This window comes from Oryctolagus cuniculus, chromosome 12 (assembly GCF_051225735.1).
Source record: "Oryctolagus cuniculus isolate XC-2025 breed Fujian yellow rabbit chromosome 12, ASM5122573v1, whole genome shotgun sequence".
Taxonomy (NCBI): Eukaryota; Metazoa; Chordata; class Mammalia; order Lagomorpha; family Leporidae; genus Oryctolagus; species Oryctolagus cuniculus.
The window spans coordinates 52,179,686-52,203,298 of NC_142878.1; the positions used below are offsets into that span (position 1 = coordinate 52,179,686).

Genomic DNA, 23,613 nt, shown 5'->3' on the forward strand with positions numbered 1-23,613 from the left:
CATCATCTACTGCTTTCCCAGGCCATAGCAGAGAGCTGGATCAAAAGTGGCTTTACCCACTACAGCACAGTGTTGACCTCTCTCTATTCCTTTTTTTTTTTTTTTTTTTTTTTTTTGACAAGCAGAGTTAGACTGAGAGAGAGAGACAAAGGTCTTCCTTCCATTGGTTCACCCCCCAAATGGCCGCTATGGCTGGCGTGGTGTGCTGATTCAAAGCCAGGAGCCGGGTGCTTCCTCCTGGTCTCCCATGCGGATGCAGGGCCCAAACACTTGGGCCATCCTCCACTGCCCTCCCGGGCCACAGCAGAGAGCTGGACTGGAAGAGGGGCAACCGGGAGAGAATCCGGTGCCCCATCTGGGACTAGAACCCGGGGTGCCGGTGCCGCAGGCAGAGGATTAGCTCAGTGAGCTGCGGCGCTGGCCTCTCTCTTCCTTTTAAAGTAAATAATTTCTTAAAACATGTATCCCAGAGTGATGGTGTGCTTTGAGGGGTTAGTGAGCTGCTTGGGTGCTAAATAAGGAGCCAAGTCATAGATTGCAAAAAGCTCTGCTTCCATAGCTTATCTGTAGCACCTCTCATTATCTTCATTTTCTAGTTGGGATCACATAGCTGAGTCCCAAAAAAATAGGTTTTGAGTGACTGTGGGGCCAGCTCTGTGGCACAGTAGGTTAATTCTCCACCTGCGGCACCAGTATCTCATATGGGTGCCAGTTCTAGTCTTGGCTGCTCCTCTTCTGATCCAGCCCTCTGCTATGGCCTGGGAAAGCAGTGGAAGATGGCCCAAGTACCTGACCTACACCCGCCTGGGAGACCCAGAAGAAGCTCCTGGCTGCTGGCTTCAGATGGCATAGCTCCAGCCGTTGTGGACATTTGGGGAATGAACCAGTGGATGGAAGACCTTTCTCTCTCTCTCTCTCTCTCTCTCTCTCTCTCTCTCTGTAACTCTACCTCTCAAATAAATAAATAAATAAAATCTTTTTAAAAATGACTTTGTCCATAGATCCCCATCTAGGAAACATTCTGAGTGCTAACTGGAAATCTTGCAAGGCTCCACTATCCCATGTGTTTTTATTATTATTTGAAAGACAGGTTTTCCATCTGCTGTTTCAGTCCCCAAATGCCTGCAACAGCTGGGGCTTGGCCAGTTCAAAACCAGGAGCCCAGAACTCACCGCAGGTCTCCTATGTGGGTGGTACGGGCCCAAGTACTTGACTCATCACCTGCTGTTTCCCAGGGTCAGAAGCAGAGCCAGGACTCGAACTAGGCACTCTGATGATGGCATGTGGGTCTCTTAAGTGGCAACGTAAGCACAACACCGAAGGCTTACCCCATACACATCTTGGTATACAGAGCTACCAAGTTGTGGAAGCTTGACCTCAGGTGAAAGAGTTCTATCCATCAGGTATACTGAGACGCAGGATGCTTCTGTCCGCTTTGGAGGCCCCTAGACACCTGGGCCCGTGCCATCCACTCAGACTTTGCTGCTTTCTGTTTAGGGAGGGGCTTTTCCTCCTGCAGTAGCTGCCCAGTTCTGCTCTCTGCTTTGCTCCGATGGTTTTGCCCCAGGAATGTTTTCCCTTCTTCCATCTATCTATAGCCTACGTATCCTTCAAGGTCCGGTTCCCGAAACATTAGGAGCTTCCAGATTTTTTCTTCCATTCAGAATTCCTAGAGCACTTGATGTGGCCCCCAGTCAGAATGTGGTGCTATTGATTACCATGGGGCCTGTCTTAGCTCTGTCACCACCTTGTCGTCTCCCCGGCGTGATGGTAAGCTACCTGAGGAGCAGGAGCAAGGTCCTATGCCCACAGGGCCCAGCACAGTGATTTGTGTGTTGCAGATGGTTCGTGCTTGAGGGGAACAAAATGGTGTCTTCAAGTATTGTGAATGAAAGATAATGTCCAGGAAAAATTCACTTTAGATAGAAGTGGATTGAAACTATCATGGAGTCGTGAACAGGCTTCTGGGAGTGAGGGTTTAACGGTGGACTTCCACCCACAACCCTGGCAGCCCCTCAGAGAGAGAGCCCCTGCTCCAGTCTCTAGAGGGTCACATGCAGCAGGGAGGGGGCCACCTTCCCAGGCACAGGGCCGCCCTCTGGTCCCCTGCAGGAGAGCGTGCACAGTCTGCACTGGGCAGATGAGGAGGTCTTGTGGTCAAAGGGACTAGTGAGGGACCACAGACCCAGGACAAAGCGCAGTGGTTAGGCAGAGGTAGCCCAGGCCCTGAGGCTCGTTGCTGCCCTCTCACCTCAGCCCGGGTTCAAGATACTTTGCCTGAGTCAGAGGGAGGAGGGTGGCCTGGCTCTCAGAGGAGACCCCACCTCTCCTAAGTCTGGCGGGAGCCCGGCTTCAGCTTGCGGCTGTTCTGAGCTCTTCCCTGTAGGCGTCTGGAGGGAACACACAGATGGGTCGAGCTGATGGGACTGGCTGAGCGGGGGGAGGGAGGCTGGTGGTGTGTGGCTCCCCTCCTGGGGAGGTCCTGCGTGCTTTAAGCTTCTGCCGCGTGGAAGGCGCTGGGCCTTTGTTGTTCCGCACCCTCTCCTCTTGGCACACTGGGCCACCAGTGATTCCTTAGAACTTCCCCTCCTTTCGGCAGGAGCCGCACTGTGCACAATCCTCGTCTTCCAGTGCCTCTCCAGCAGCTGTTCCTCCGCCTGCTTCGTCTTCTGGTCCTAGGGCTCTCCTTGTCCCTTTTCTTCTTTGGGAGCGCTGAGGCTTTGTTTTACACTGTTTACTTTCTGAACAGATAATACACGCCACAGGTAAACAGAAGGTGGAAAAGAGCAGAGAGGGAGAAGTAAGCCTCTCATCCCTCTCTTCTGCTCACCCATTTCTTTCCAGGACCGATCAGGACTCAGCAGTTTATCACATGTGGAGTCACATGTGAATCTGATGAAATCCAGGACCTCTACTCTGAGACATGCGTGATAGCACAGACACATCAAGTAGGATGGAGCGTTTCATGACAGCCACAGATCCCATCTGTGGTCTGGACTAAGGATGCCAGCCTGCCTGCACCCTCTGCCTCAGTGTCTCCCATCATATAATTTGTAGGTCCCCACGCAAAGTGAACGTGCAGGGCTCCTGGTTCCAAGGCTTTCAAGATGCAACAACAAAGCATTAACTGCGTGACTGCACAGGTCACAGGTCACACAGCCATAGGGCTGGCCCTGCTTCTAGTCCTCTCTCCTGGCTCCACTGCCTTCGCTGTGGTGACTGTCCTGTCTGGATCTCCCGCCCCAAGTGGTTCTGAATGTCAGACTCAGTTATCCAAGGAGCTCCTGAAATTCTCCGTATGGGTGTTCTAACTTCTTGAACTCTGTCTCCAAAATGGAGCTCACTTCCCCCTCCCCTGCTCCTAACCCCACATTCCTCACCATCCTGCAACACCTCCCTCTGTTGGTACACATCCACTCTTCTGCCACTTCCCATCCATTCTGACCTTAAAGTCCTGCACTGCCCCCCCTTTCCCACTAGCCCCCTTCAGGGTGGTGCCTCATTCCCACCATGCGTATTCTTGTTACAGGCCCCTAAACTCAGCTCCTTAGGCCTCACCTCTGCTGCTCCAATCTGCCTCCCCCCAGCCTTCTCTTCCCAAAGGACCAGGCTGATCATGTCACTTCCTCTCTCAGAGACCTGCAGTGACTCACCGCCTCCAGAGTTAGGCACAAACTCCTCTGCCTGGCATACAAGGTCCTTGGCAGTAGGGCTCCAATCTTTCTTCTCCATGTTCATCTCTTAACCCTCCTCTTCATGTCCCTGAGGTTTCAACCCAACTGTAGAACCATCTGGTCCCTTAATGGGCCCAGTGTGTTTTCCTGCGTTTTAAAATTTGAACTCCGTTTGCGGTCCCCAGAGTTTAGAGGTTGCTTACTCCACGGCAGCCATGCCCGTTGGGTCCCTGCACCTCTCCTGCTGTCCTTCCTCCCATCCTGATCGGAAGGGGAGCGTCAGCGGTAAGGCTGCATAAAATCACCTTTAAGTACCAAGCAGACAGGAGTGGAATTTCAGCTCTGTTGCCTGCTGGGTGACCTCCGGGTGTAAGTGTTTCTTGCACTGTCAAGTAGGCAGTAACACCTTACATAGTCTTTAAAGAATTAACAGATAAAGTGTATAAAACCTAACGATAGTGCCACTATTTATCTTACCATCTCATTACCACCTGGGCTCCCCCCCCCCCAGCCCCCCCAGACATCTCAGCCCTCTTTCCATCAAGTTCTAGGGCGGAGGCCGGGCTCGGGGTGCTCAGGTAGCTGTATTGTGTATCTAAGGGTGAGAGCTGCTGCCTCTGCTCCCTTTGTTCAAACTCATGGTTCAGGCAGCAGCAGGCGTGGGCGTCCCCAGAGGAGGCAGTGACAGTTTCAGAGCTCACACAGGCTTTGCAGGTGACAGCCAGGGCTGTGTGGGGCCCTGCCAAGGGAGGTACAGGCAGACCCCGTCCTGTCCCAGCAAATGGGCCTCCCTGTGAATACGGACCTCGGGGTGGACCAGCCTAGGTCCTCAGCCCCTGAGTAGACCTGAGAGTTAAATGCAGCCTCTGGCCTGCTCCTTGCAGGATAAGGTAGGAGGAGGAGCTGAGACGCCAAGTCTGGGCACTGTGTCACTAAGTTACTAAACTATTTGTAGCAGGTCCCTGTTCCTCTCCAGGACCACTGGACAAGGCAGACAGGGTTATCTGGACCACACCAGGGCCCTGTCATTTCCAAAGTCTCCCTGAGTTTTCTTGTCTGTAACAGCAATCTCCATCTACACTCATCTCTTCCCTAGAGGCTCTGAGAACAGACTCAAAGTGAACAGATGCAGTAGAAAAATTCTTTATTGAAAAGGGAAAGGGCAGCCCCTTGCTGGTGCCTCCTGGGCCCTGGCCAAAGGGGTTAACCACTGCTCAGCTCTTCACTGCTGGCATCAGAAGGCAGAAAGTCTGTCCACACCTTACCCTTAATAGCCTTAAAGGGGAAGGGCCATGGTGGCCTGGTACACCATAGACTCAAATCAAAAGAATAAGCTTACAGGCTCCTGCCTTTAAAAACTTCTTAAAGGCAAAGTGGACAAGAGTGGCAGATAAGAGCTAGAGCGTTTCCAGAGGTCTCTGGAAGGAGGGTCTCCGTGTCAGTACCTTTAAGAATCCCTTAAAGGTGAGGCATATTCACGCAGAGTATAAAGGAAGTAAACTCCAGCTAGGAGTCCACAAAGCACTTTTCCAGTTCTCTCTCTCTCTTTTTTTTTCTTTTGTTTGTTTAGAGGAGAGGTGGCCAAGCTTGAGTTAATAAAAGAACCACTGCAGAACCATTTTGCATTCTGACCCACCAAGCCCACCCCTCCGCGGTGAGGGGCCGCAGGGTGTCCGCGGAAGGCCAGGTGGCGTGGGTGTGGGCGCCTGGGGTTTTTGGTTTTCTGGCGGCCTCCACCGAGGGAGCCGGGCGGGGCGGGGCGAGGGGGCGAGCGGACGGTGGCCATGGCGACTGCGGTGGCCATGGCGACAGCGGCTCAGAGCACGGAGAGGTCGTGACACGACCTGGAGCGCTGCTTGAAGAACTTGGCGTTGCGTGGCACCAGGTTGGCGAGGAAGCGCTTGGCCTTCTTGGTGAGGCTCTCGCGGCGTGCGGGCGGCGCCGGGCCCTCCGGGCTGCCGGACTCGGACTGCTGGCCCCCCGCCCGGCCGCGGCCCCGCCGCAGCCGGATCTGGCGCACGGCGCCCTCGAAGAGTTCCCTGGTGTTGTGGTGCAGCGCCGCCGACGTCTCGATGTGCTTGCAGCTCAGCGTCCCGGCCAGGTGGCGGCCCTCTGCGGGAAGGGACAGGCTCACGCGACCGCCCGCCAAACCAGGCCGTGGGCGAGGGCATGCGGGGACTGAGCAAACAAGGCTGGGATCATATGGGTGGGGTGGTGCAGGTGCGAAGCGAGTGAGAAAGGGGTCTTGCAGGAGAGATGAGGGGCAGTGAGGAGAAGGGATTCTCAGGGCCCCAGGAGTGGGCCAAAATGCAGATGAGCTTGGGGGAAGAGGGGATTTGGAATGGCGAGGTCCCCGGGGTGGGGAGGGGGTTGCACGTGTGGGATACACACCCTCCAGTGACACCTCCCGGGAGCGGGCCAGGTCGCTCTTGTTTCCCACGAGGATGACCGGGAGGTCGTGGTGGGGCCTCCCAGCCCGCAGCCGAAGGAGGGTCTCTGGAACTTTGGAGAAACTTCTCCGGTCGGTGACTGAGAAGACGATGAGAAAGGCATCCCCGGTCTGGAGACAGTGGTCCCGCAGCCACCCCCCTGCATCCCCCTGCAGGCAGGCAGAGAGGCAGAGGCGTTAGGGCTGCAGGCATGAAAGATCCTGTTGGGGCCTTCTTGAAGGCGAGGAACAAGCCTGTGAGAGAAGCCTCCTGCTTAGGGCAGAGCTACATAAAGGCTGCATCGTCCTGCCCAGGCTGTGTTTGTAAAGTGGACAGAAGTTAGTAACGCAGGCCTTGCCTGAGGAAGGAGACAGTGGATCCTAGGCTAGGGCAGCCATCCTGCCTGCTTGTGCTTAAGCTCAGGATTCAAAACAATGCTATTCAGGCCGGCGCCACGGCTCAGTAGGCTAATCCTCCGTCTTGTGGCATCGGCACACTGGGTTCTAGTCCCGGTCGGGGCGCCGGATTCTGTCCCGGTTGCCCCTCTTCCAGGCCAGCTCTCTGCTGTGGCCCGGGAGTGCAGTGGAGGATGGCTCAAGTCCTTGGGCCCTGCACCCCATGGGAGACCAGGATAAGTACCTGGCTCCTGCCATCGGATCAGCGCGGTGCACCGGCCGCAGCGTGCCAGCCGCGGCGGCCATTGGAGGGTGAACCAATGGCAAAAGGAAGACCTTTCTCTCTGTCTCTCTCTCTCTCACTGTCCACTCTGCCTGTCAAAAAATGGGGAAAAAAAATGCTATTCAAGGATATGTAATCTGGCCTCTCATTTCTACATAGTATCTTTTATCTCCAAATACGCTAAAGCCTCCCCTCCCCTCTTTTTTTTCCACTTCATTGACACTCCAGAGCCTTGGGCTCCTGAACTGTCACTTCAGACTCTTCTAAGCTGAAAAATTTATGAAAGGATCAAGTTCAGGGTGAGAAGCCTGGCTCGAAGCTGCAGGGCTTGCCAAATCCAGATCCTAACTTTCCTCTAGTTCAAAAAGACAATGGTTCCTATGGCCACCGGCCGGCCACACATTGGTGTGGGCCTTTGAGCTCTGGGATGGCGGGAATGGAGGGTCAGGTTCCAGAGTGTGTGGAAACAAGAGCCTGCAGTCCCACCAGCCTGGAGCCGGTTCTGGCTTCATCACCCGCTTACAGCCACTTCTTGGTTCTCACCTGTTCCCAGATGTCATAAACAACTAGAGTCACTTCTTCCTTATCCACCGTGATGCGTCGCTCATAGGTGTCCTCTGTAGGGACATAGGGAGAGGAAATGAAGTCCATCAGGAAGCTCCCCAACACTTGTGAGACCTGGGCCCCAGCCCCAGGACCCCCTCCAGGAAGCTGCCTCAGAAAGCATGGGAAGGCCTCGTGCCACCAGCACTTCCATCCTTGCCCAGGGCCCCAGAGCCCCTACAGGGCTCCCCCAATACCTGGGTTCTCCAGCTCGTGAGCGCTGTCTCCCTGGAGACCACCGAAAGTGCCTGCTAGGGTGCTCTTGCCCACGCCGCTCTCCCCCACCAGCATGATCTTGAAGATGCCGTCTTTTGGGGCAGAGCCCGCATCCCCTGAGCCCAAGGAATCGGAGGAGCCAGAGGATGAAGCCTGGGTTGGCCAGTCAAGTTCATCCACAGCTTGGGCCCGCCGCAGCTGGTGCTTGTAGGGCACAGGCATACTGCCTCTCCTCCTGGGGACCCCAGGGGCAGAGGGGGGCCCGCCCCGGGCCAGCCCTGCCAGCAGTTTCTCTGGTTTCTTCAGCAGTGTAGCATCTGCTTCTGAGCGTGGGAGACAGGGCAAAGAAAAGGAAGCTATGAGCAGGATATGCCCAGTCATCTGCAGAGGGCTCCGTCCAGCTTCGCGGGTGCAGCCACACCTACCCTACAATGGCCTGGAGGGACTGGGAATCTGACCCTTACACTAAACTCCTCCAGAAACCTGAACTGGTGAGAGCTGACAGGGTGGCTCCCCCTTCCCCGTGCAGTCCCAGCCACAACCTGTTCAAAACAGGGCCCGTGCAGGAGAGGCAGTCGTGTGCAGGCTCACACACCCACTCACGCTTTACACTGACAATGCAGGCACAACCTCAGCCTAGCCCTCCTGCCCTGCTTTGTGGGGGTGGCGGCTGCCCCTCCTTCTACGAAGAGGCCCTCTGTCTCCTCCTGCTCCCCCCGCCCAGTGATGCAGATTGAGGAGAGACTGAGGGGATGAGAAGCTGAAGCCATGCCCAGGTTCTGGGGAGTAGGCACTGGCAGACTCAAAAACTTTGTGGCGAGCCTGCTCCCAGGGCAGGGCCTTTGCTCTGGGAGACAGAGTGGGCGTGAGGGTGGTGCTCCAACCCTGGGCCCCCCGGGCAAGTGTCCCCAGTGCACAGGTGTACGTGAGACTGCTCTGTGTCCCTGGCTGTCCCTGTGAGTGGGAGAGAAGATGGTGTTTGTGGAGAGGCAGACACAGAGAGTGTGTGTGTGAGCGAGAGGGAGAGTGACAATGCGCGGGTCAGGGTAACCGCAGGAGAAACAACAGACACAACAAAGGGGGCTGGCGAGAGGCTGGAAATAGCCCAGATCAATACTTGGCTGGCAGCCAGGGCCTGCAGGAGCCAGGAGAAACCCTGACAACAGGTCCCGGGGGCAGCCCCCCACCCGCCCGGGATTCCCAGGCTTGGGGGCTGCCTCGGTCCTTCCTCCCTTCTCTGCTGCCTGTCCCAGCCTCTTGGGAATGAGGTTGACCCAGGGGCCAGGTACGAGTTTCTCAAGCAAAGCCCTGGGAGTGATGGGGGAGGGGACACTTAGGCAGTCTCCTGCTCCACCCCGCCCAGCCCCAATCCTTGCGTGAGCTGGGGTCTTCTCCACATCCTGACTTGCCCTTTCCCCCTGCTGATGGAACCCCCAGTTCTGACATCGCCAACGGGGCTTCAGCTCCCACCCGCAAGCCCTCAGCCGCAGCCTGCCCAGGTTAGCCCTCACCTGGTGTGGGTGTCCCTGGTGGGGAGGCCTTGTGGCTGCCGGAGGGACAGAGTGCTGTGGTTTCTGTGTCCGTGTCCATGTCGGTGTCGAGGTCCGTGTGCATCGGTGTGCGTGTGTGTGTGCAGCCCAGCGGCTCGCGGCAGCCGCTGCTTCACTCAGCGGCACTGTCAGCTTTTCGCTTTAAATGCCACCCCCCCACACACATGCCCTCCCCCCAGACACCTGGGGAAATGGCCCCGCCCCCTGATGAAGTCACACATGCTAATAAGCAGTGACGTCAGCGGGATTCCCTCCTCTCCACCCTCCCTCCTTTTCCTTTGTGTCGCTTTCCCCCTGGGAGCATACACACTGCTGAGCAGAGCCCGGAGCCCACCCGGGGAAGGCGCGGAGGGCCCAGGATTCTGAGAGGTGTCTGTGGGTGAGGAAGCTGAGGAAGCAGGGTGCAGGCACCCAGTGGAGCCAGGGGACTGTCTTCAGGAGCCAGAACTAGGCATCATTGCCTCTGCTTTTCCAGCCCCCTGGCCCAGCGTCCAGACCACAGTGGGTGCCCAGTGCCCAGAAAGAAGGGTGAGAGGCAGAATGACTACATGCTGATCTGGAAGACAAACAGGCCAAAAAGATGCAGGGACAGAGGGCCAGCCACCCTGCCTCTTCGGGGCTAGTAGCCACCAAAGCGTCCATTTCCCAGCCTGGCTCTAGAGCGCGGGGCTCTCGGGACAAGGCTGCTTTCTTTGGGCAGCTGCATTTGGGCACTAGGTTCAAGGTGTAAACCTTCGCAGGGACTCCTTCAGTGTCCCCGCCCCTCTGCCCGGCCCACCAAGCCCAGGATAGAGCAGGGAAAGGGGAGAGAAAGCCACCGCTGCAGGAAGCCCCGATAGGCGGCCTCCTTTGCTGTGCCTTGTAGTTCAAGTTCCCTTTCCCAGGAGGTTCCCACACCCCAGTCTTCTCCTGACACCCACGGGCAGGCACCCAAGCACAGGTTTGATGTCTTTCCCTCTCTCACCCCATTTGGCCAGGTGTTATGCTAAGCACTTCTGCACTTTCTCCTTTCTTCCAGGAGACCCTTAGGTGCAGAGGGGCAGGTGGGGGGCAATCATGCCAAGGGAGAATGGGGACACCACGTTTCTCACCTAGATCTCTCCAAGCCCAAGATTCTTTTCATATCTACACTGTGCTGCTTTCTGTGTCTCCTATTACTGGGAACAATGTATATTGCAATCCTTGGTGGACTTTTCCAGTGGAAGAAGCAAACAGCAATCTTGGGAATTCTGGGCAGACCCTCCACTCATCTGGAGGTCAACGACGAGGTAATGGAGTCGGGGAAGCAGGGAGGACCCCTCAGCAGCTGAAACAGGCATGCACTTCACTGATCAGGGGGCTTCTCCAGCCTTCAATTACTGCCTACTGATCCTGTATTCCCAAGTTTATTTGTCTACGTGTGTTCCTGTACTAATAGATCAGAAGCGGCCGGCGCCGTGGCTCAATAGGCTAATCCTCCACCTTGCGGCGCCGGCACACCGGGTTCTAGTCCCGGTCGGGGCGCCGGATTCTGTCCCGGTTGCCCCTCTTCCAGGCCAGCTCTCTGCTATGGCCAGGGAGTGCAGTGGAGGATGGCCCAGGTGCTTGGGCCCTGCACCCCATGGGAGACCAGGAAAAGCACCTGGATCCTGGCTCCTGCCATCGGATCAGCGCAGTGCGCCGGCTGCAGCGGCGGCCATTGGAGGGTGAACCAACGGCAAAGGAAGACCTTTCTCTCTCTGTCTCTCTCACTGTCCACTCTGCCTATCAAAAAAAAAAAAAAAAAAAAAAAAGATCAGAAGCACATTTATGGGGGCTGGCACTGGGCGTAGCAAGTAAAGCTGCCTACAGCACCAGCATCCCATATGGGCTCCTGTTTGAGTCCCGGCTGCTCCACTTCTGATCCAGCTCTCTGCTATGGCCTGGGAAAGCAGTAGAAGATGGCCCAAGTCCTTGGGCCCCTGCATCCACGTGGGAGATCAGGAAGAAGCTCCTGGCTCCTGACTTCGGATCAGCTCAGCTCCGAAAGTTGTGGCCATCTGGGGAGTGAACCAGCAGATGGAAGACCTCTCTCTCTGTGTCTCTACCTCTCTCTGTAACTCTAGCTTTCAAATAAATAAAATATACCTTAAAAAAAAAAAGACACTTAAGCAAGACAAAAAAGGAAAATTGAGAAATCCTTAGCTTCTAGATGTTATAGCAGCCACACAAGGAGAGTTTAAACCTGAAAAGAGGAAGTTCAGTTCATCATCCAAGATGGGGCAGAGAAGGAAACTGACACAGGGTTAGTTTGGATTGCATTAAAGGCTCATCCCACCTGGTCTTTATTTCGTCAGTAAAGAAGGCAAAAAGCCCTGTCAAACAGGGAAATGGGTCAGGCACTGAAGGCATCAAGAGTGGACTGCGGGGGCTGGCATATGGCAGAGCAGGTAAAGCTGCTGCCTGGGACGCCAACGTCCCATATGTGTGCAGGTTCAAGTTCTGGCTGCTCCACTTTTGATCCCTGCTAATGTGCCTGAGAAAGCAGTTGAGGATGGCCCAAGTGTATGGGCACCTGCCACCCATGTGGGAGACCTGGAAGAAGCTCCTGGCTTCTGACTGTCTCAGGTCCAGCCATTGTAGCCATCTGGGGAGTAAACCAGGGGTTGGAAGATTTCTCTCGCTCTCTGTCTTTCCCTTTCTCTGTAATTCTGCCTTTCAAATAAATAAATTAAAAAAAAATGTACACATTTACAGCAGTAAGTGACCCCAGATAGGAAAGAGGCAACACCACAAACAGCAACAACAAAAAACAACCATGCTTTTGGGGCCAGCGCTATGGCTCACTTGGTTAATCATCTGCCTGTGGCCCCAGCACCCAGGTTCTAGTCCCGGTTGGGGCACCGGATTCTGTCCCAGTTGCTCCTCTTCCAGTCCAACTCTCTGCTGTGGCCCGGGAAGGCAGTGGAGGATGGCCCAAGTGCTTGGGCCCTGCACCTGCATGGGAGTCCAGGAGGAAGCACCTGGCTCCTGGCTTCAGATCAGCGCAGCGTGTCGGCCGTAGCTGCCATTTGGGGGGTAAACCAACAGAAGGAAGACCTTTCTCTCTGTCTCTCTCACTGTCTAACTCTGCCTTCCTCCCACCCATGTGGGAGGCCAGGATGAAGCTCCTGTCTCCTGGCTTCAGCCTGGCCCAGTGCTGGCCATTGTAGCCATCTGGGGAGTGAACCAGCAGATGCAAACTTTCTCTCTGTAGCTCTAACTTTCAAAATAAGTAAATCAAAAAAAAAAAAAAAAAAAAAAAAAAAAAAAAAAAAGGTGTGTTTGTGTGTGGGAGAGGTCCATCTGGGCTGGCATTTGGCCTAATAGTCTAGACTCCAGTTAGGAAGCCCTGGACCTGTGCTGGAGCGCTGGGTTCATTATCTAGCTCTGCTCCTGCCTTCGGCTTTCTGCAGCTGAAGAACTGGCTCAAGTAATCCTGCTAGCCACGTGGGAGACCTGGATCGAGTTTCTAGCTCCTGGCTTCAACCTAGCCCAGTCCTGGCCATTGTGGACAGCTGGGGAGTGGACAGTGGAGGTCTATTTGTCTGTCATTCTGCCTCTCAAATAAATAAAATCCTTAAAGTGGTCTAAGGTCATTTAGCATCAAGGCAAATGGCTACCCCCACCACCACCTGTTACAGCTGCACTACTGCAGAGAAGCCATTGGTTTCTATTAATGTTCAACTATTCAGAAAATTTTATATTTCACATATGCTGAAGATGAATATAACATTTGAGAATTATCTCCTTCCGCTGTGAGTTTTTAAAGCATTTTAAATCGTAAAGGAGTGAGCTTTATTTATCAGAAAAATTCACTAGATATTTGGACTCATTCACATAAAACCTGCCAGGAGTGAATCAGGGATTGTAGACCCCAGCCCCAATTCCTTACCCTGACATCTGCCTACCTTCCATCCAGCCATGGGCCACAGGAGCAGACTGGGTTTCACTTTGTTTTTTTTTTTTTATTTTTTTATTTTTTTTTTTTTTTTATTTTTGACAGTCAGAGTGGACAGTGAGAGAGAGAGAGACAGAGAGAAAGGTCTTCCTTTTGCCATTGGTTCACCCTCCAATGGCCGCTGCTGCCGGCGCACTGCGGCCGGCATACTGCTCTGATCCGAAGGCAGGAGCCAGGTGCTTCTCCTGGTCTCCCATGGGGTGCAGGGCCCAAGCACTTGGGCCATCCTCCACTGCACTCCTGGGCCACAGCAGAGAGCTGGCCTGGAAGAAGGGCAACCGTGACAGAATCTGGCGCCCCGACCGGGACTAGAACCCGGTGTGCCGGCGCCGCAAGGCGGAGGATTAGCCTGTTGAGCCACGGCACCAGCCCTGGGTTTCACTTTGGACAACTCCCCTTCTCCCAACTGCAAGGTGCCCACACTAAGAGGGGCTGGAGGAGGCCTTCTGCGGTGCACCGGCCATGACCAGGCTCACTCAGGAGGGGAGATCCTGTGCCAACAGTGGGACAAGAGGGTGGGATCTGGACCTGAACCACGCCAGGTGGAAATCCGCCCTGCTAGAGACTGGCCCAGTCTGTACCTCCCCTGCTGCTGCTCTGACCCTGTGAACAGAGTGCCCACAGCACACCTTCGCTGTGAGCACCGACAGCATGTGGTGAAGGGTCTGGAACTCCAGCAGACCTGGTGGGCCCACAGCCTCAGGCTGTATGGCTGGGGACCCCCTCCCCTCCCACCAGAGCCTGGAGTTTGCTTGGCTCAGGCCCAGAACTTTGCTCACGGAGTGTATTTTGGTTCTTTCTGTCACCTCACTCACAGCCTAATCCCCATTTCAGCTGGGCACACCTTCCCCTTCTGTGCCAAGAACCCCCACAGAGGTCCCACACCCTGAGACGGGGCACCTTGGAGAGTGGTATGTCTTAACAGGATTTCTTTCTTTTCTTTTTTAACAGGATTTCTTAAGTTGCCATGTTTCTTTTTCCTTGGATCCTGGTGGAAATAAACTTGAGCGACTGCTCCCCAGTGCCCGTACAGCCTGCACCATCCCTTTCCTCCTTCTCACCAACCAGGGCCTTCACCGTGGTGGCTCAAGTAGTGTTTGTGCTTGCATCCCAGAGCCCGCACGCAGCACCTACAGGAGCTGCTTCCAGCCCCACTCCTCTGTAAGCACAGTCTCCCCAGTGGACTCTGCCCCAAGTGCCCCCTAGAGCGCTGGGAAGCGTGCCACCACCGGGACATGCCTCCTCCTTCAGTCCTGGCCCAACTGCAAGGTGCCAACACCCCCAGGAGGGAAAAGCTAAGGGAGCAAGCTAAGGAGTGAAGTTACAAGGCTGTGGGTTTTTGAGGTGGCCAAGGGGGAAGAGAAGGGTGAGGCAGGGGTAGGGAAGTCACTGTTCCCTGCTTCACGCTTGTCCCTGGGCCTGACGTGTACTTGGGAAGGAGGCCCCAGAGGGAGACCTGTAAGCAAGAACCAGGCTCCCTGAAGCCCCTCCCCTATCTCTGGAGTCTCATCCCCGAGCCCAGATGCCAGCGCCCCAGCCGTGCACCTGGATCCCCAGCCCTCTGTTGCCTGCCCTGGCTCTCACTCATTAAGGACAGAGAAACATGGTGTCAACTAGTGCTGGATGTGAGGATGCTGACAGGTGGACTCGCCAGGGCCCCTCCACCAGAGGCATGGGGCTGGCCAGGCCAGGTAGCCAGGGTGGGAGGGCAGAGCGTAAGTGGCCTCTTGCTGGGAGACCGGGTCTCCCGCTCGCTTCTGAGACATTGCTCCCACCCCAACATGTCACTGCCAGATCCTCTGAATTCATTTTCATACCCAAGGGCAGCTCTGTGGCCTTGCCCACATTTCTCATGGGCCATTCCCTCCCCCATCGCCTTCCCCAGCTCTTCAGCCCTGGCCACTATCTGTGTTCCTGCTTCCTTTTCTCAGGAGGCCCAGGGTCCAGCCCACACCCTAGCCCTCACGTCTCCTTAGCTGACTTGTCCTGTGGACTCTCACCCTGCCTAGAAGTCACAGCTCTCTTCAATTGCTGACACCATTCTTTAGAATCCAGTTTGGGCCCTAGAAGGGAGAACTCCTATGTTTGGCCATGGTGTCACCAGCACCTTTGTACCCTGAATGCTTGTGACCTTTCCCTCATCTTTGCCTGCTTTGAGGCATCCTGGCTGACAGCTGATGTGTGATGCATACGACAGACCTCCAAGTGCCTGGTGGGGGTGGAGAATGAAGGGCAGGAGTCAGGGCTCCTGTGTTCCACCAGGGACAGTCTTCTCCCGAGATCTGTGCTCTGGGATCACTCCATCAATGGGGACCCTGCTGTTTGCAAGCCCCAACTGGCCTGGCAGTTAGTAAGGAGGCTCGGGGGCCCCTGGCAGTGAGTGGTGGTGGAGAGAATTGGTCCTTAGGGTTTCCAGAACCTTCTTACCTTCTGAGTGGTATACAACTCAGGAGTGGGGTGGCTGTCAGAGGAACAGCAAGGACAGGAGGTGAAGGGCCGAGCAAAGCCTCCACAGGATGAACAGACGAGTCAAGCAAAAGCTGAGGAGGGTGGAGAGGCAGGGTAAAGAGGCAGGGTAAAGTTGCAAAAACGTTAAAATTTATGATTCCTTTATTTTTGACTTTGACACCTTGGGCAATGAGCTAGCTATGGGACAAAAGCATTTCTTGTGTTCTTTGTGTGAGCCAGGCCCTGGAGGAAGGATGGCAGTTAGCAAAACCTCAGGCCCTGCTCCAATCGTCCCGGTGAGGGCTAGAGGGTCTCCAGGCAATTGGCATTCTGGTGCTTAAGGCCACTTCTGGGTAAGGGTTGGCAAGGGTGCAGTGCCCAGGCTTGTGGTCCTTGAAGCACTTTTACTTTGAAACAATAGCCAGCTCAATGGGGGAGGATGGAGAGGGGGTGGTGGTGCAGGGGCTGTGGTCTCTGGTTGTGTTCAGAGGGGGCTCTGAGCCCTCTCCCTGCCTGAGGGACACCTAATGTCACAGTGGGAACATGAGGCCAATGGCAGGCCCCCATCTCCACTAGCCCATGGACAGAGGAGCTGCTGCAGAAGGGCTGAGCCAGGGCCCCTCAGGCAAGCAGCGGCTCATCCTCTGCCTCGACCACCCAGACCCCGGGCTCAGCCAGCGGCACCAGCAGCACATCGTCCTCATCCTCTGGTGCCAGGACTGCTGCCTGGGGCCCAGGCGGGGGCCAGGTTGATCCCAGAGGCCGCAGACTGGGCAGGAAGCGGCCTCGAAGGGCCTGCACCACTCCAGACAACAGCGATGGCTCCAGGGGCCCCGAGGGCAATGGCTCTGGGGCCTCGGGGGCAGGAGGGAGAGCTGGGGATGTGCTGGCAGCTGGGAGAGGAGCCTTGACAGGCAGTGGGGGTGCCTGCTCCCCATCCTGCCCACCCACTGCCCCGCCTTCTGGGGCTGGACCCGCGCTGCCATCCAAGGCCTCAGGGGGAGCAGCGGGAGATGCCACCTGGGATCTGGTCTCAGGGGCCCGAGCTGGGGGGTTGGCTCGAGGAAGCAGGCCCCAGCGGCGGAGGCGGCGCACCAGGCGGCGCACCGAGCGGCCCCGCTGGCGGCGGCGGGCTCCCGAGGCACCCCCTGGAGTCATATCCTGGCGCAGGATCTGCAGCAGAGAGCGCAGGTTGCCCAGCACCGAGTTCTGCAAGGAGAGGAGGCAGACATCAGAGTCAGAGGCTAGGGGCTGGGTGATGGCGGGGACCTCAGCATGGGTGCGACGGGGAGGTGCTCAGGTTAGGGGGAACGACTTACGTCATTGGGGTTCTCTGTAGGGAAGTCGTCCACAGGCGGGATGGCGCCCTGGGCAATGAGCTGCCCATAGGAAGGGGGCGCCTGCTGCTGCACAATCTCGGCCTCCATCCGGGAGAGGGGGGCGAAGATGCTGGAAGGAATGAGGGGCTCTCGGTCACGGGCGCTTCCCAGCATTGCCCCAGCCTGGACATCCTCTTCCCTCCACACCGGGGCTGGGGCAGCCCTGGCTTTCTCAGTGGTCAGCTGACCTCCCTTCCTTCCTTGAGACTGCTCTCAGGACCAAGAGCTGTCCTTCCAACAGCCAACCAACAAACCGGTCCCAGGGAACTCCCACCAAGCGGGTACCCTCCGGGTCTCCGGCAGCCGCACAGGCCCCGTCTCACCCTCCGTCCCCACTGCTCCACAGCCGGCCTCCCGCCCACTGACCTGTACTCCTGGGTGCGAATGGCATAGAGCTTGCAGGTGCAGCCCAGGGCGATGACCAGCAGCAGCCCACACACAAGGCTGCCGATGATGGCGGCCGTAATGACCTTGCGGGGCAGGGCGTAGGAGCAGTCCCACTCATCGCTGCCGTCGGCACAGTCTGGCTGTCCATCGCACACCCATGTCTCATACACGCACTTCTCGTCCCGGCACCGGAAGTTGCCAGGCTGGCAGTGCCGGCAGCGCCTCTCGTCTGCTCCGTCAGCACAGAAGGTCTGGTAGTTGCAGCGGTCAGCAGGCAGGTAGCAGGCCGTGGCGCTGGGGGTGCCGGCAGCCCCACAGGGGTAATGTCCGGGCGGGCAGCCCGGGCAGTTCTCCTCATCTGTGCCATCAGCACAGTCCCATGAGCCGTCACAGCGCTGCGCCTCGCTGTAGCAGCGCTCACCCAGGCCTTCCCCAGCCCCTAGGCCAGAGCCTAGGCCGCAGGGCCGATCCCAAGGCAAGCAGTAGCCTCGCACGTGGTAGGTGGCGTTGAAGCCCCGGCCGCTGCTCCAAGCAACCGTGTGGTAGGCCACGACAGCCTGGCCAGACAGGGTCTCCACGGTGACAGCCTTGCCATTGTTCAAGTGGGTGAGACTGCGCAGTAGCCGGGGGGCCTCAGGGGGCCCGGCGCCATCATACACGTGCACTGCATCTCCATAGCCCAAGTCCAGCGCCGTAAAGCGCACCGCAAGCCGCCGGCCATCGTGGGGGTCCAGCAGCCAGAGGCAGGACTGGGGGTGGGAGACTGAGGCCAGGTGTGAGTATCCCGGGGAGGAGAAGACCCCGTAGAAGTCCTCCAAGGTGAGATTACAGGGCAGGGTAGGGGCAGAGGCTGGGGTCAGGCCAGGGAAGGGGTCTGAGCTGCAACCTGCCTCATCAGAGCCATCGCCACACGCATCGACCCCATCGCAGCGCTGGGCAGCAGGCACGCAGCGGTGGTTCAGGCACTGGAACTCCTCCTGCAGGCACATCAGCCAATCTGCAGAGGCACCAGGGAGAGGGGCTGGAGGCATTAGAGTCACTGCGATCTTCCCCTCCCTCCCGGGGCTTCCACTGCCTGCTCCAGTGGCCTGTCCAATACCCCTGTCCGGCATACCTTGGCTGTAGGAGAGCAGAAAGCCCGGGCCTACTGGTGCCCTGGCCCCAGCGTAGCTGTAGGTGATGGTGACGTTGCCACCTGGCAGCTGCAGAGGACTGGCAGGTGCCTCACACAGGGAGATCAGTGGCTGGAGAGGGGAGTGCAGGATTAAGCGCTCTGAGCCACAGGCCAGGTGCAACTTCTGGAACCTACAGGAGTTGGGCGGGGAGAGAGGGTCAGGACATGGGATGTTCTTGACCGCCGCTGGCTGCCTCCTCCCCCAGTGCCACTGGGCGCCTCCTGCTCCCAGCAGCACATGCACTTGCTTTTCCAAGCAGCCAAATGAAAACTCGGTTAACCACATGAGTCCTAACAGAGGCCCAGGACACCCAGCAGGCTCGGTGCAGGCTGCCCTCTCTCCTCACCTCCTCCTCTCTGGGCAAGTTCGTGGAAGGTGAACTATGAGAGGCAAATAGCCAGGTACTTAACGTGGACCCCAAGTCCCTGAGCCAGGGTCAGAGGGGCCTGAGGAGACTTGGAAGGCTTAAAAGATCTGGGGAGGCGGAGGTCAGCTCTGAGCTAATGAAGGAATGGCTCTGAGTCCCAGGCAGGGACGTGCAGGTGATCGAACGAAAGACATCTCAGAACAGTCAGGCGATCGGAGGCCATCTCAGAACAGTCAAACCTGAGCCCAGGTCCTTTACCAGAGTGACTGTTGACCTTTGGAAATGCCCAGGACCCACACTTGATGTCCACCCCCACCCAGCTCCAATTTACCCTGCTTAGCAACAGAATGGGTCAAGCTTTGATGATGGCCATGGCCACACCCAATCCTACTCCTCCCATCGGCATGGAGGAGCAGAGCCTGGGGACTCCTCCCGCAGCGGGGTGGGGAGGGATCTGGTCTGCTTCTCACCTGACTGTCACAGTCTGCTCCTTGCTGCCCAGGATGAGCCAGGTGCAGTTGACAGGGGAGCCGCGGCTGTCCCGACTCAGGGGCCTCTGCAAGGTGCCCTGTACCTCCAAGAGCAGGGCTGGGGGATCCTCACAGGCTGGAGAGAGGAAAGCGGGACACTGGCGGAGAGGCCCTTACAGCCCACCCCTCCCCAGCCTTGAGGTCTTCGAGCAGCATTGCACCCAGGCACACCTGCACCCTGGATACAGCACTCTGGCCCTTGCTCGCTGTCCAGAGCTTCCCCTCACCGGTCACCACACCACAGTTCTGAGGTTTGCTGTGCGCCAGCCACAGGGTCAGGAGGAGCAGGAAATGCCGTCTCTTCCCCTCAGGGAGACCACATTCTGGCTAGGCAAGTCAAGCATGAATATTCCAGAAAGAACTGACAATGGTACATAAAACTACTAGGTGTGGGGCAGGCGCTGTGGCGCAATGGGTTAACGCCCTGGCCTGAAGCGCCAGCATCCCATATGGGCGCCAGTTCGAGACCCGGACATTCCACTTCTTGTTCAGCTCTCTGCTGTGTCCTGGGAAAACAGTAGAAGATGGCCCAGGTGCTTGGGCCCCTGCACCTGCATGGGAGACCTGGAAGAAGCTCCTGGCTTTGGATCAGCGCAGCCTCGGCTGTTGCGGCCAACTGGGGAGTGAACCAGCGGATGGAAGACTTTTCTCTCTCTCTCTCTCTCTCTGCCTCTCCTCTCTTTGTGTAACTCTGACTCTCAAATAAATAAATCTTAAAAAAAAAAAAAAACCTACTAGGTGAGGGGCTAAGCCTCTGCCTGCAGTGCGGGCATCCCATATGGGCACCAGTTTGAATGCCGGCTGCTCCATTTCTGACCCAGTTCTCTGCTAATGTGCCTGGGAAAGCAGTGGAAGATGATCCAAGTGCTTGGGCCCCTGTCCCCATGTGGGAGACCTGGATATAGTTACTGGCTTCTGGCTTTTGCCTGGCCCAGCCTTGGCTATTGCAGACATTTGGGGAGCTGATGAAAGATCTCTCTCTCTCTGTCTCTCCTTCTCTCTGCATTTCAAATAAATTAATAAATATTAAAACATAAAAGAACAAAAAATGAACAACAGCTACCAGGGAGGGCCCCCGCAGGGCCTCAGTACCCCCTCTGTAAAGAATGGACGGTATCCACTCTATGACAGCTGGAATTCGGGGAAGAGCGAGTCCTCCTCTTGGGTGCCCCCTCCTGACCAGGGTCACCGAGCCCCATGGGCTTCCTGCACTCACCGGGATTGGGGAAAAGGATCCGATCTGGGTGGGCCAGAGCGCCTCCTAGAGGAGGAGAGAGAAAGGGCAGGAGAGCGAGTCACCCTTGGAAGTTGTCTTCACCTGAGCAACCCCGGGAGGAAAGGGAGCCATCCTGGACTTCCGGGCAGTTTATGGGAAGGGGTAGTGGTGCGGGGGCAGGCTGCGGAGCGTGGCCTCGAAGGGAGATCCGGCCGCAGGGCCTGTGGGGTAGCTCAGGTGGCCCGGAGGGGACGAGGGCTGAGCGGGACTCCCGGCTGGGCACTTCCTGGGGGGGTAGGGACTGGCGGTGCTGGGAACGCCGGCCCGGGCGAGTTGGAGCGACCGGGTCCAGTGACAGCCCCGGGGCCGGGTAGCCTTGGCGGGATTCTTACCGAGGAGGAGGAGGAGGAAGGTGGCCGGCAGCATCGCGGACGGTCTGGAGGTGGAGGAAGAGTCCAGGAGCCCTTGTCTACCCGGTAGGGAGGAGGCGGCGGCGCGCCGGGCGTCTAGCCTCCCCGAGGGGGCTGCATGGCCCAGACTCGACCGACGCTCTGGATGCCAGGGCTGGGGGCGGGGAGGCGGCGGCGGCGGCCCGGGTGCAGGGGCGGTGCCTCTCACCAACTTCAGAGTTGTTTTCTCCGGCCGTCGCCGCGCGTTCTCTCCCGGGGCCGGCTCGCGAAGACGCAGGACTCAGTGCGGGACTGGGCGCTGGGGGCGCGCCCTCGCCTTCGCCGGCCCGCAGGCCGCGACCGCCCCCTGTCCAGGCTCGGCCGCCACCTGCCGGGGCTGGAGGCCACTTCCTCTTCGGGCCAAACTTTGCCGTCTGTCAGCCCGCAGGACCGGCCGGACGCGGCTCAACTTCTGCAGCGCCTCCAGCCCGCGGAACGCGGCAGGGCAGCGCGGGGAGGGGGAGACGCGGCTCGGCGCGGCTCCCCGGCCCTGGCCACGGCCCAGGCTGTACCCCCGCCCGCCCGAGGGTTGGAGGAGCTGGGGCGTAGAGAGGGCGGGTGACGAGCCTGGTCCCACCCCTGCCAATCAACGCGATCGCCCCGCCCACACGCTCGCCTTAACCCCTTTCCGGCCCTGCCAGGACTTGTCCGACTGGCCCTTGACCGGCCGCCTCCGCCTGCACTCTGGGGCCTGGATAGCTGGGTCCTTCGGGTGGAATGCGTTGTCCGAGGCCATCTGCTTGTCCCTTAACTGCCGTGCTTTTGCTTCAGACTCCTAAGCTCTCAGTACTTTTCTCGTCCCAGGATCTGAGACCCGAGAGCACTTTTGGTGGCGAGCCTTTATTGAAGCAGTTGCCACGCGGAATTGTAACGATTTGTTTATTCATCATTCCCGCCCCTGCCCTGGAAGCTGAGGCTTCCCGTGGGCTGGGCTCCACTGTTTATCTCCGCGCCCCCTGGGGAGACGCGAAGCAACGTGCTGGCACCACTTGCTGGTCACGTGACCTTGAGAAACATCAGGAAACCTCTCCTGCTTCTCGGAAAGGTAGTGCAACTCCCTCTGAAGGTTGTTGTGGACACGGAGGGGGAAGATGCAGCTTGAGCAGCCGGCGCCTTGCCTGGTGAGCCTGGTGAGCGCTGTGTGTGGGTGGGGATTGCCCACTTCCTGTGGCACTGATAGATAATAAACAATAACAACTCACAGCAGATGGTTCTTACGCTTTCCCCACATTTCTGGCCCCAATCTAAGTAATCCCTCTGTGACATACTTGGGAAGAGCTTTATAGGTGTCTGTTCCTTTAATACCGGCGACACCTCTGTGAGGCAGATACTGTTGCTACTCCCATTTTGCAAACAGGGACGCTCAGGCTCCAAGTGTTTGGCCCAAGATCTGGTTCAGGCTGAGCATCAAGTCCAAAATGCTACAAAATCGGACATTTTAAAAAGATTTATCTTATTTTATTTACTTGAAATTCAGAGTTACAGAGAGAGAAGTGACAGAATCTTCCATCTGCTGGTTCACTCCCCAAATGGCCCAAAGCCAGGAGCCAGAAGCTTCATCTGGGTCTCCTTTGGGTACAGAGGCCCAAAGACTTGAGCCATCTTCTGCTTTATTCCCAGGCACATTAGCAGGAAGCTGGATTGGAAGCAGGGCAGCCAGGACTCGAACCCATACCCAGATGGAATGCCCGGCGCTGCAGATGGCGGCTTAACCCGATGCACCACAGTACCAGCCGCAAAATCTGAAATTTTTTGTGTGTCATTGATGATGCCACAAGTGGACATTCCACACCATGAAGCTTTGTTTCATGCACACAATTATTTAAAATACTGCATGGAATTATCTTAACACTATGTGTATATGTAATAATGTTGTATATGTGTGTCCTTAAATGAATGTGGCTGTTAAAGTTGCCTAACCACTTTTTATTTTTAGATTTATTTATTTGAAAATCAGAGTTACACAGAGAGAGAGACAGAGAGATCTTCTATCCCTTGATTCACTCCCTGGAGCCAAGAGCTTCTTCCCTGACTCCCACACACTTGACAAGGGAACAGGCACTTGGGCCATCACTGGATGCTTTTCCCAGGCAGGAAACTGGTTTGGAAGTGGAACAGCCAGGACAGGGGATGCTGGTGTCACAGGTGGTGGCTTCACCGGCTGTGTCACAACGCCAGCCTCCTTCCATTATTTTTCATGATTCCTCAAAAACATCCAAGAACATTCCTCAGGCCCATTCCCAAAAATTCTTGATGGTTTAGGATGTGATTTATATGGCCTTGGATAGTTAAAGATGAATTAAACCTTGGGGCCAGCGCTGTAGCACAGCAGGTTAAAGCCTTGGCCTGTGATGCCAGCATCCCATATGGGTGCCTGCTGCTCCACTTTCGATCCAGCTCTCTGCTATGGTGTGGGAAAGCAGTAGAAGATGGTCCAAGTACTTGGGCCCCTGCACCTGCATGGGAGACTGGGAAGAAACTCCTGACTCCTGGCTTCAGATCAGCGCAGCTCCGGCCATTGTGGCCATCTGGGGAGTGAACCAGCAGATGGAAT

At 56.9% G+C, this 23,613-nt stretch overlaps 2 protein-coding genes across 3 annotated transcripts; both read right to left on the reverse strand.

The window, feature by feature from the left end:
* Nucleotides 1–4,346: 4,346 nt before the first annotated feature.
* Nucleotides 4,347–12,351, reverse strand: REM2 (RRAD and GEM like GTPase 2). The gene is made up of 5 exons (XM_051822640.3): nucleotides 9,112–12,351; nucleotides 7,582–7,923; nucleotides 7,325–7,398; nucleotides 6,066–6,273; nucleotides 4,347–5,786 (listed from the first exon to the last, which is right to left on the reverse strand). The coding sequence occupies exons 1-5, from the start codon at nucleotides 9,212–9,214 to the stop codon at nucleotides 5,491–5,493; spliced, it is 1,023 nt and encodes a 340-aa protein (XP_051678600.1). The 5' UTR covers nucleotides 9,215–12,351; the 3' UTR covers nucleotides 4,347–5,490.
* A 3,349-nt stretch (nucleotides 12,352–15,700) lies between these two features.
* On the reverse strand, nucleotides 15,701–21,637 carry LRP10 (LDL receptor related protein 10). Of its 2 annotated transcripts, XM_002718061.6 has the most exons (7): nucleotides 21,003–21,637; nucleotides 20,611–20,655; nucleotides 19,335–19,470; nucleotides 18,437–18,627; nucleotides 17,302–18,319; nucleotides 16,876–17,005; nucleotides 15,701–16,765 (listed from the first exon to the last, which is right to left on the reverse strand). In XM_002718061.6, exons 1-7 carry the CDS (start codon nucleotides 21,034–21,036, stop codon nucleotides 16,178–16,180), a joined length of 2,142 nt encoding a protein of 713 aa, XP_002718107.2. In that variant the 5' UTR covers nucleotides 21,037–21,637; the 3' UTR covers nucleotides 15,701–16,177. The 2 variants fall into 2 exon arrangements, with proteins under 2 accessions (XP_002718107.2, XP_069909995.2); XM_070053894.2 differs by lacking the exons at nucleotides 20,611–20,655; nucleotides 21,003–21,637 and adding an exon at nucleotides 19,566–19,717.
* Between the last annotated feature and the right edge of the window lie 1,976 nt (nucleotides 21,638–23,613).

Bases quoted from the DNA above. Each gene is read 5' to 3' on its own strand.
- REM2 (XM_051822640.3), bottom strand. From the start codon at position 9,214: ATGCACACGGACCTCGACACCGACATGGACACGGACACAGAAACCACA. The intron at 7,399-7,581 runs GTATTGGGGGAG...ATGTCCCTACAG, and splicing joins TCACGAGCTGGAGAACCCAG to AGGACACCTATGAGCGACGC. The intron at 6,274-7,324 runs GTGAGAACCAAG...GCCTGCCTGCAG, and splicing joins TTTATGACATCTGGGAACAG to GGGGATGCAGGGGGGTGGCT.
- LRP10 (XM_002718061.6), bottom strand. From the start codon at position 21,036: ATGCTGCCGGCCACCTTCCTCCTCCTCCTCCTCG. The intron at 20,656-21,002 runs GTAAGAATCCCG...CTCCTCCTCTAG, and splicing joins CTTCCTCCTCCTCCTCCTCG to GAGGCGCTCTGGCCCACCCA. The intron at 18,628-19,334 runs GTGAGAAGCAGA...CAACTCCTGTAG, and splicing joins GAGCAGACTGTGACAGTCAG to GTTCCAGAAGTTGCACCTGG.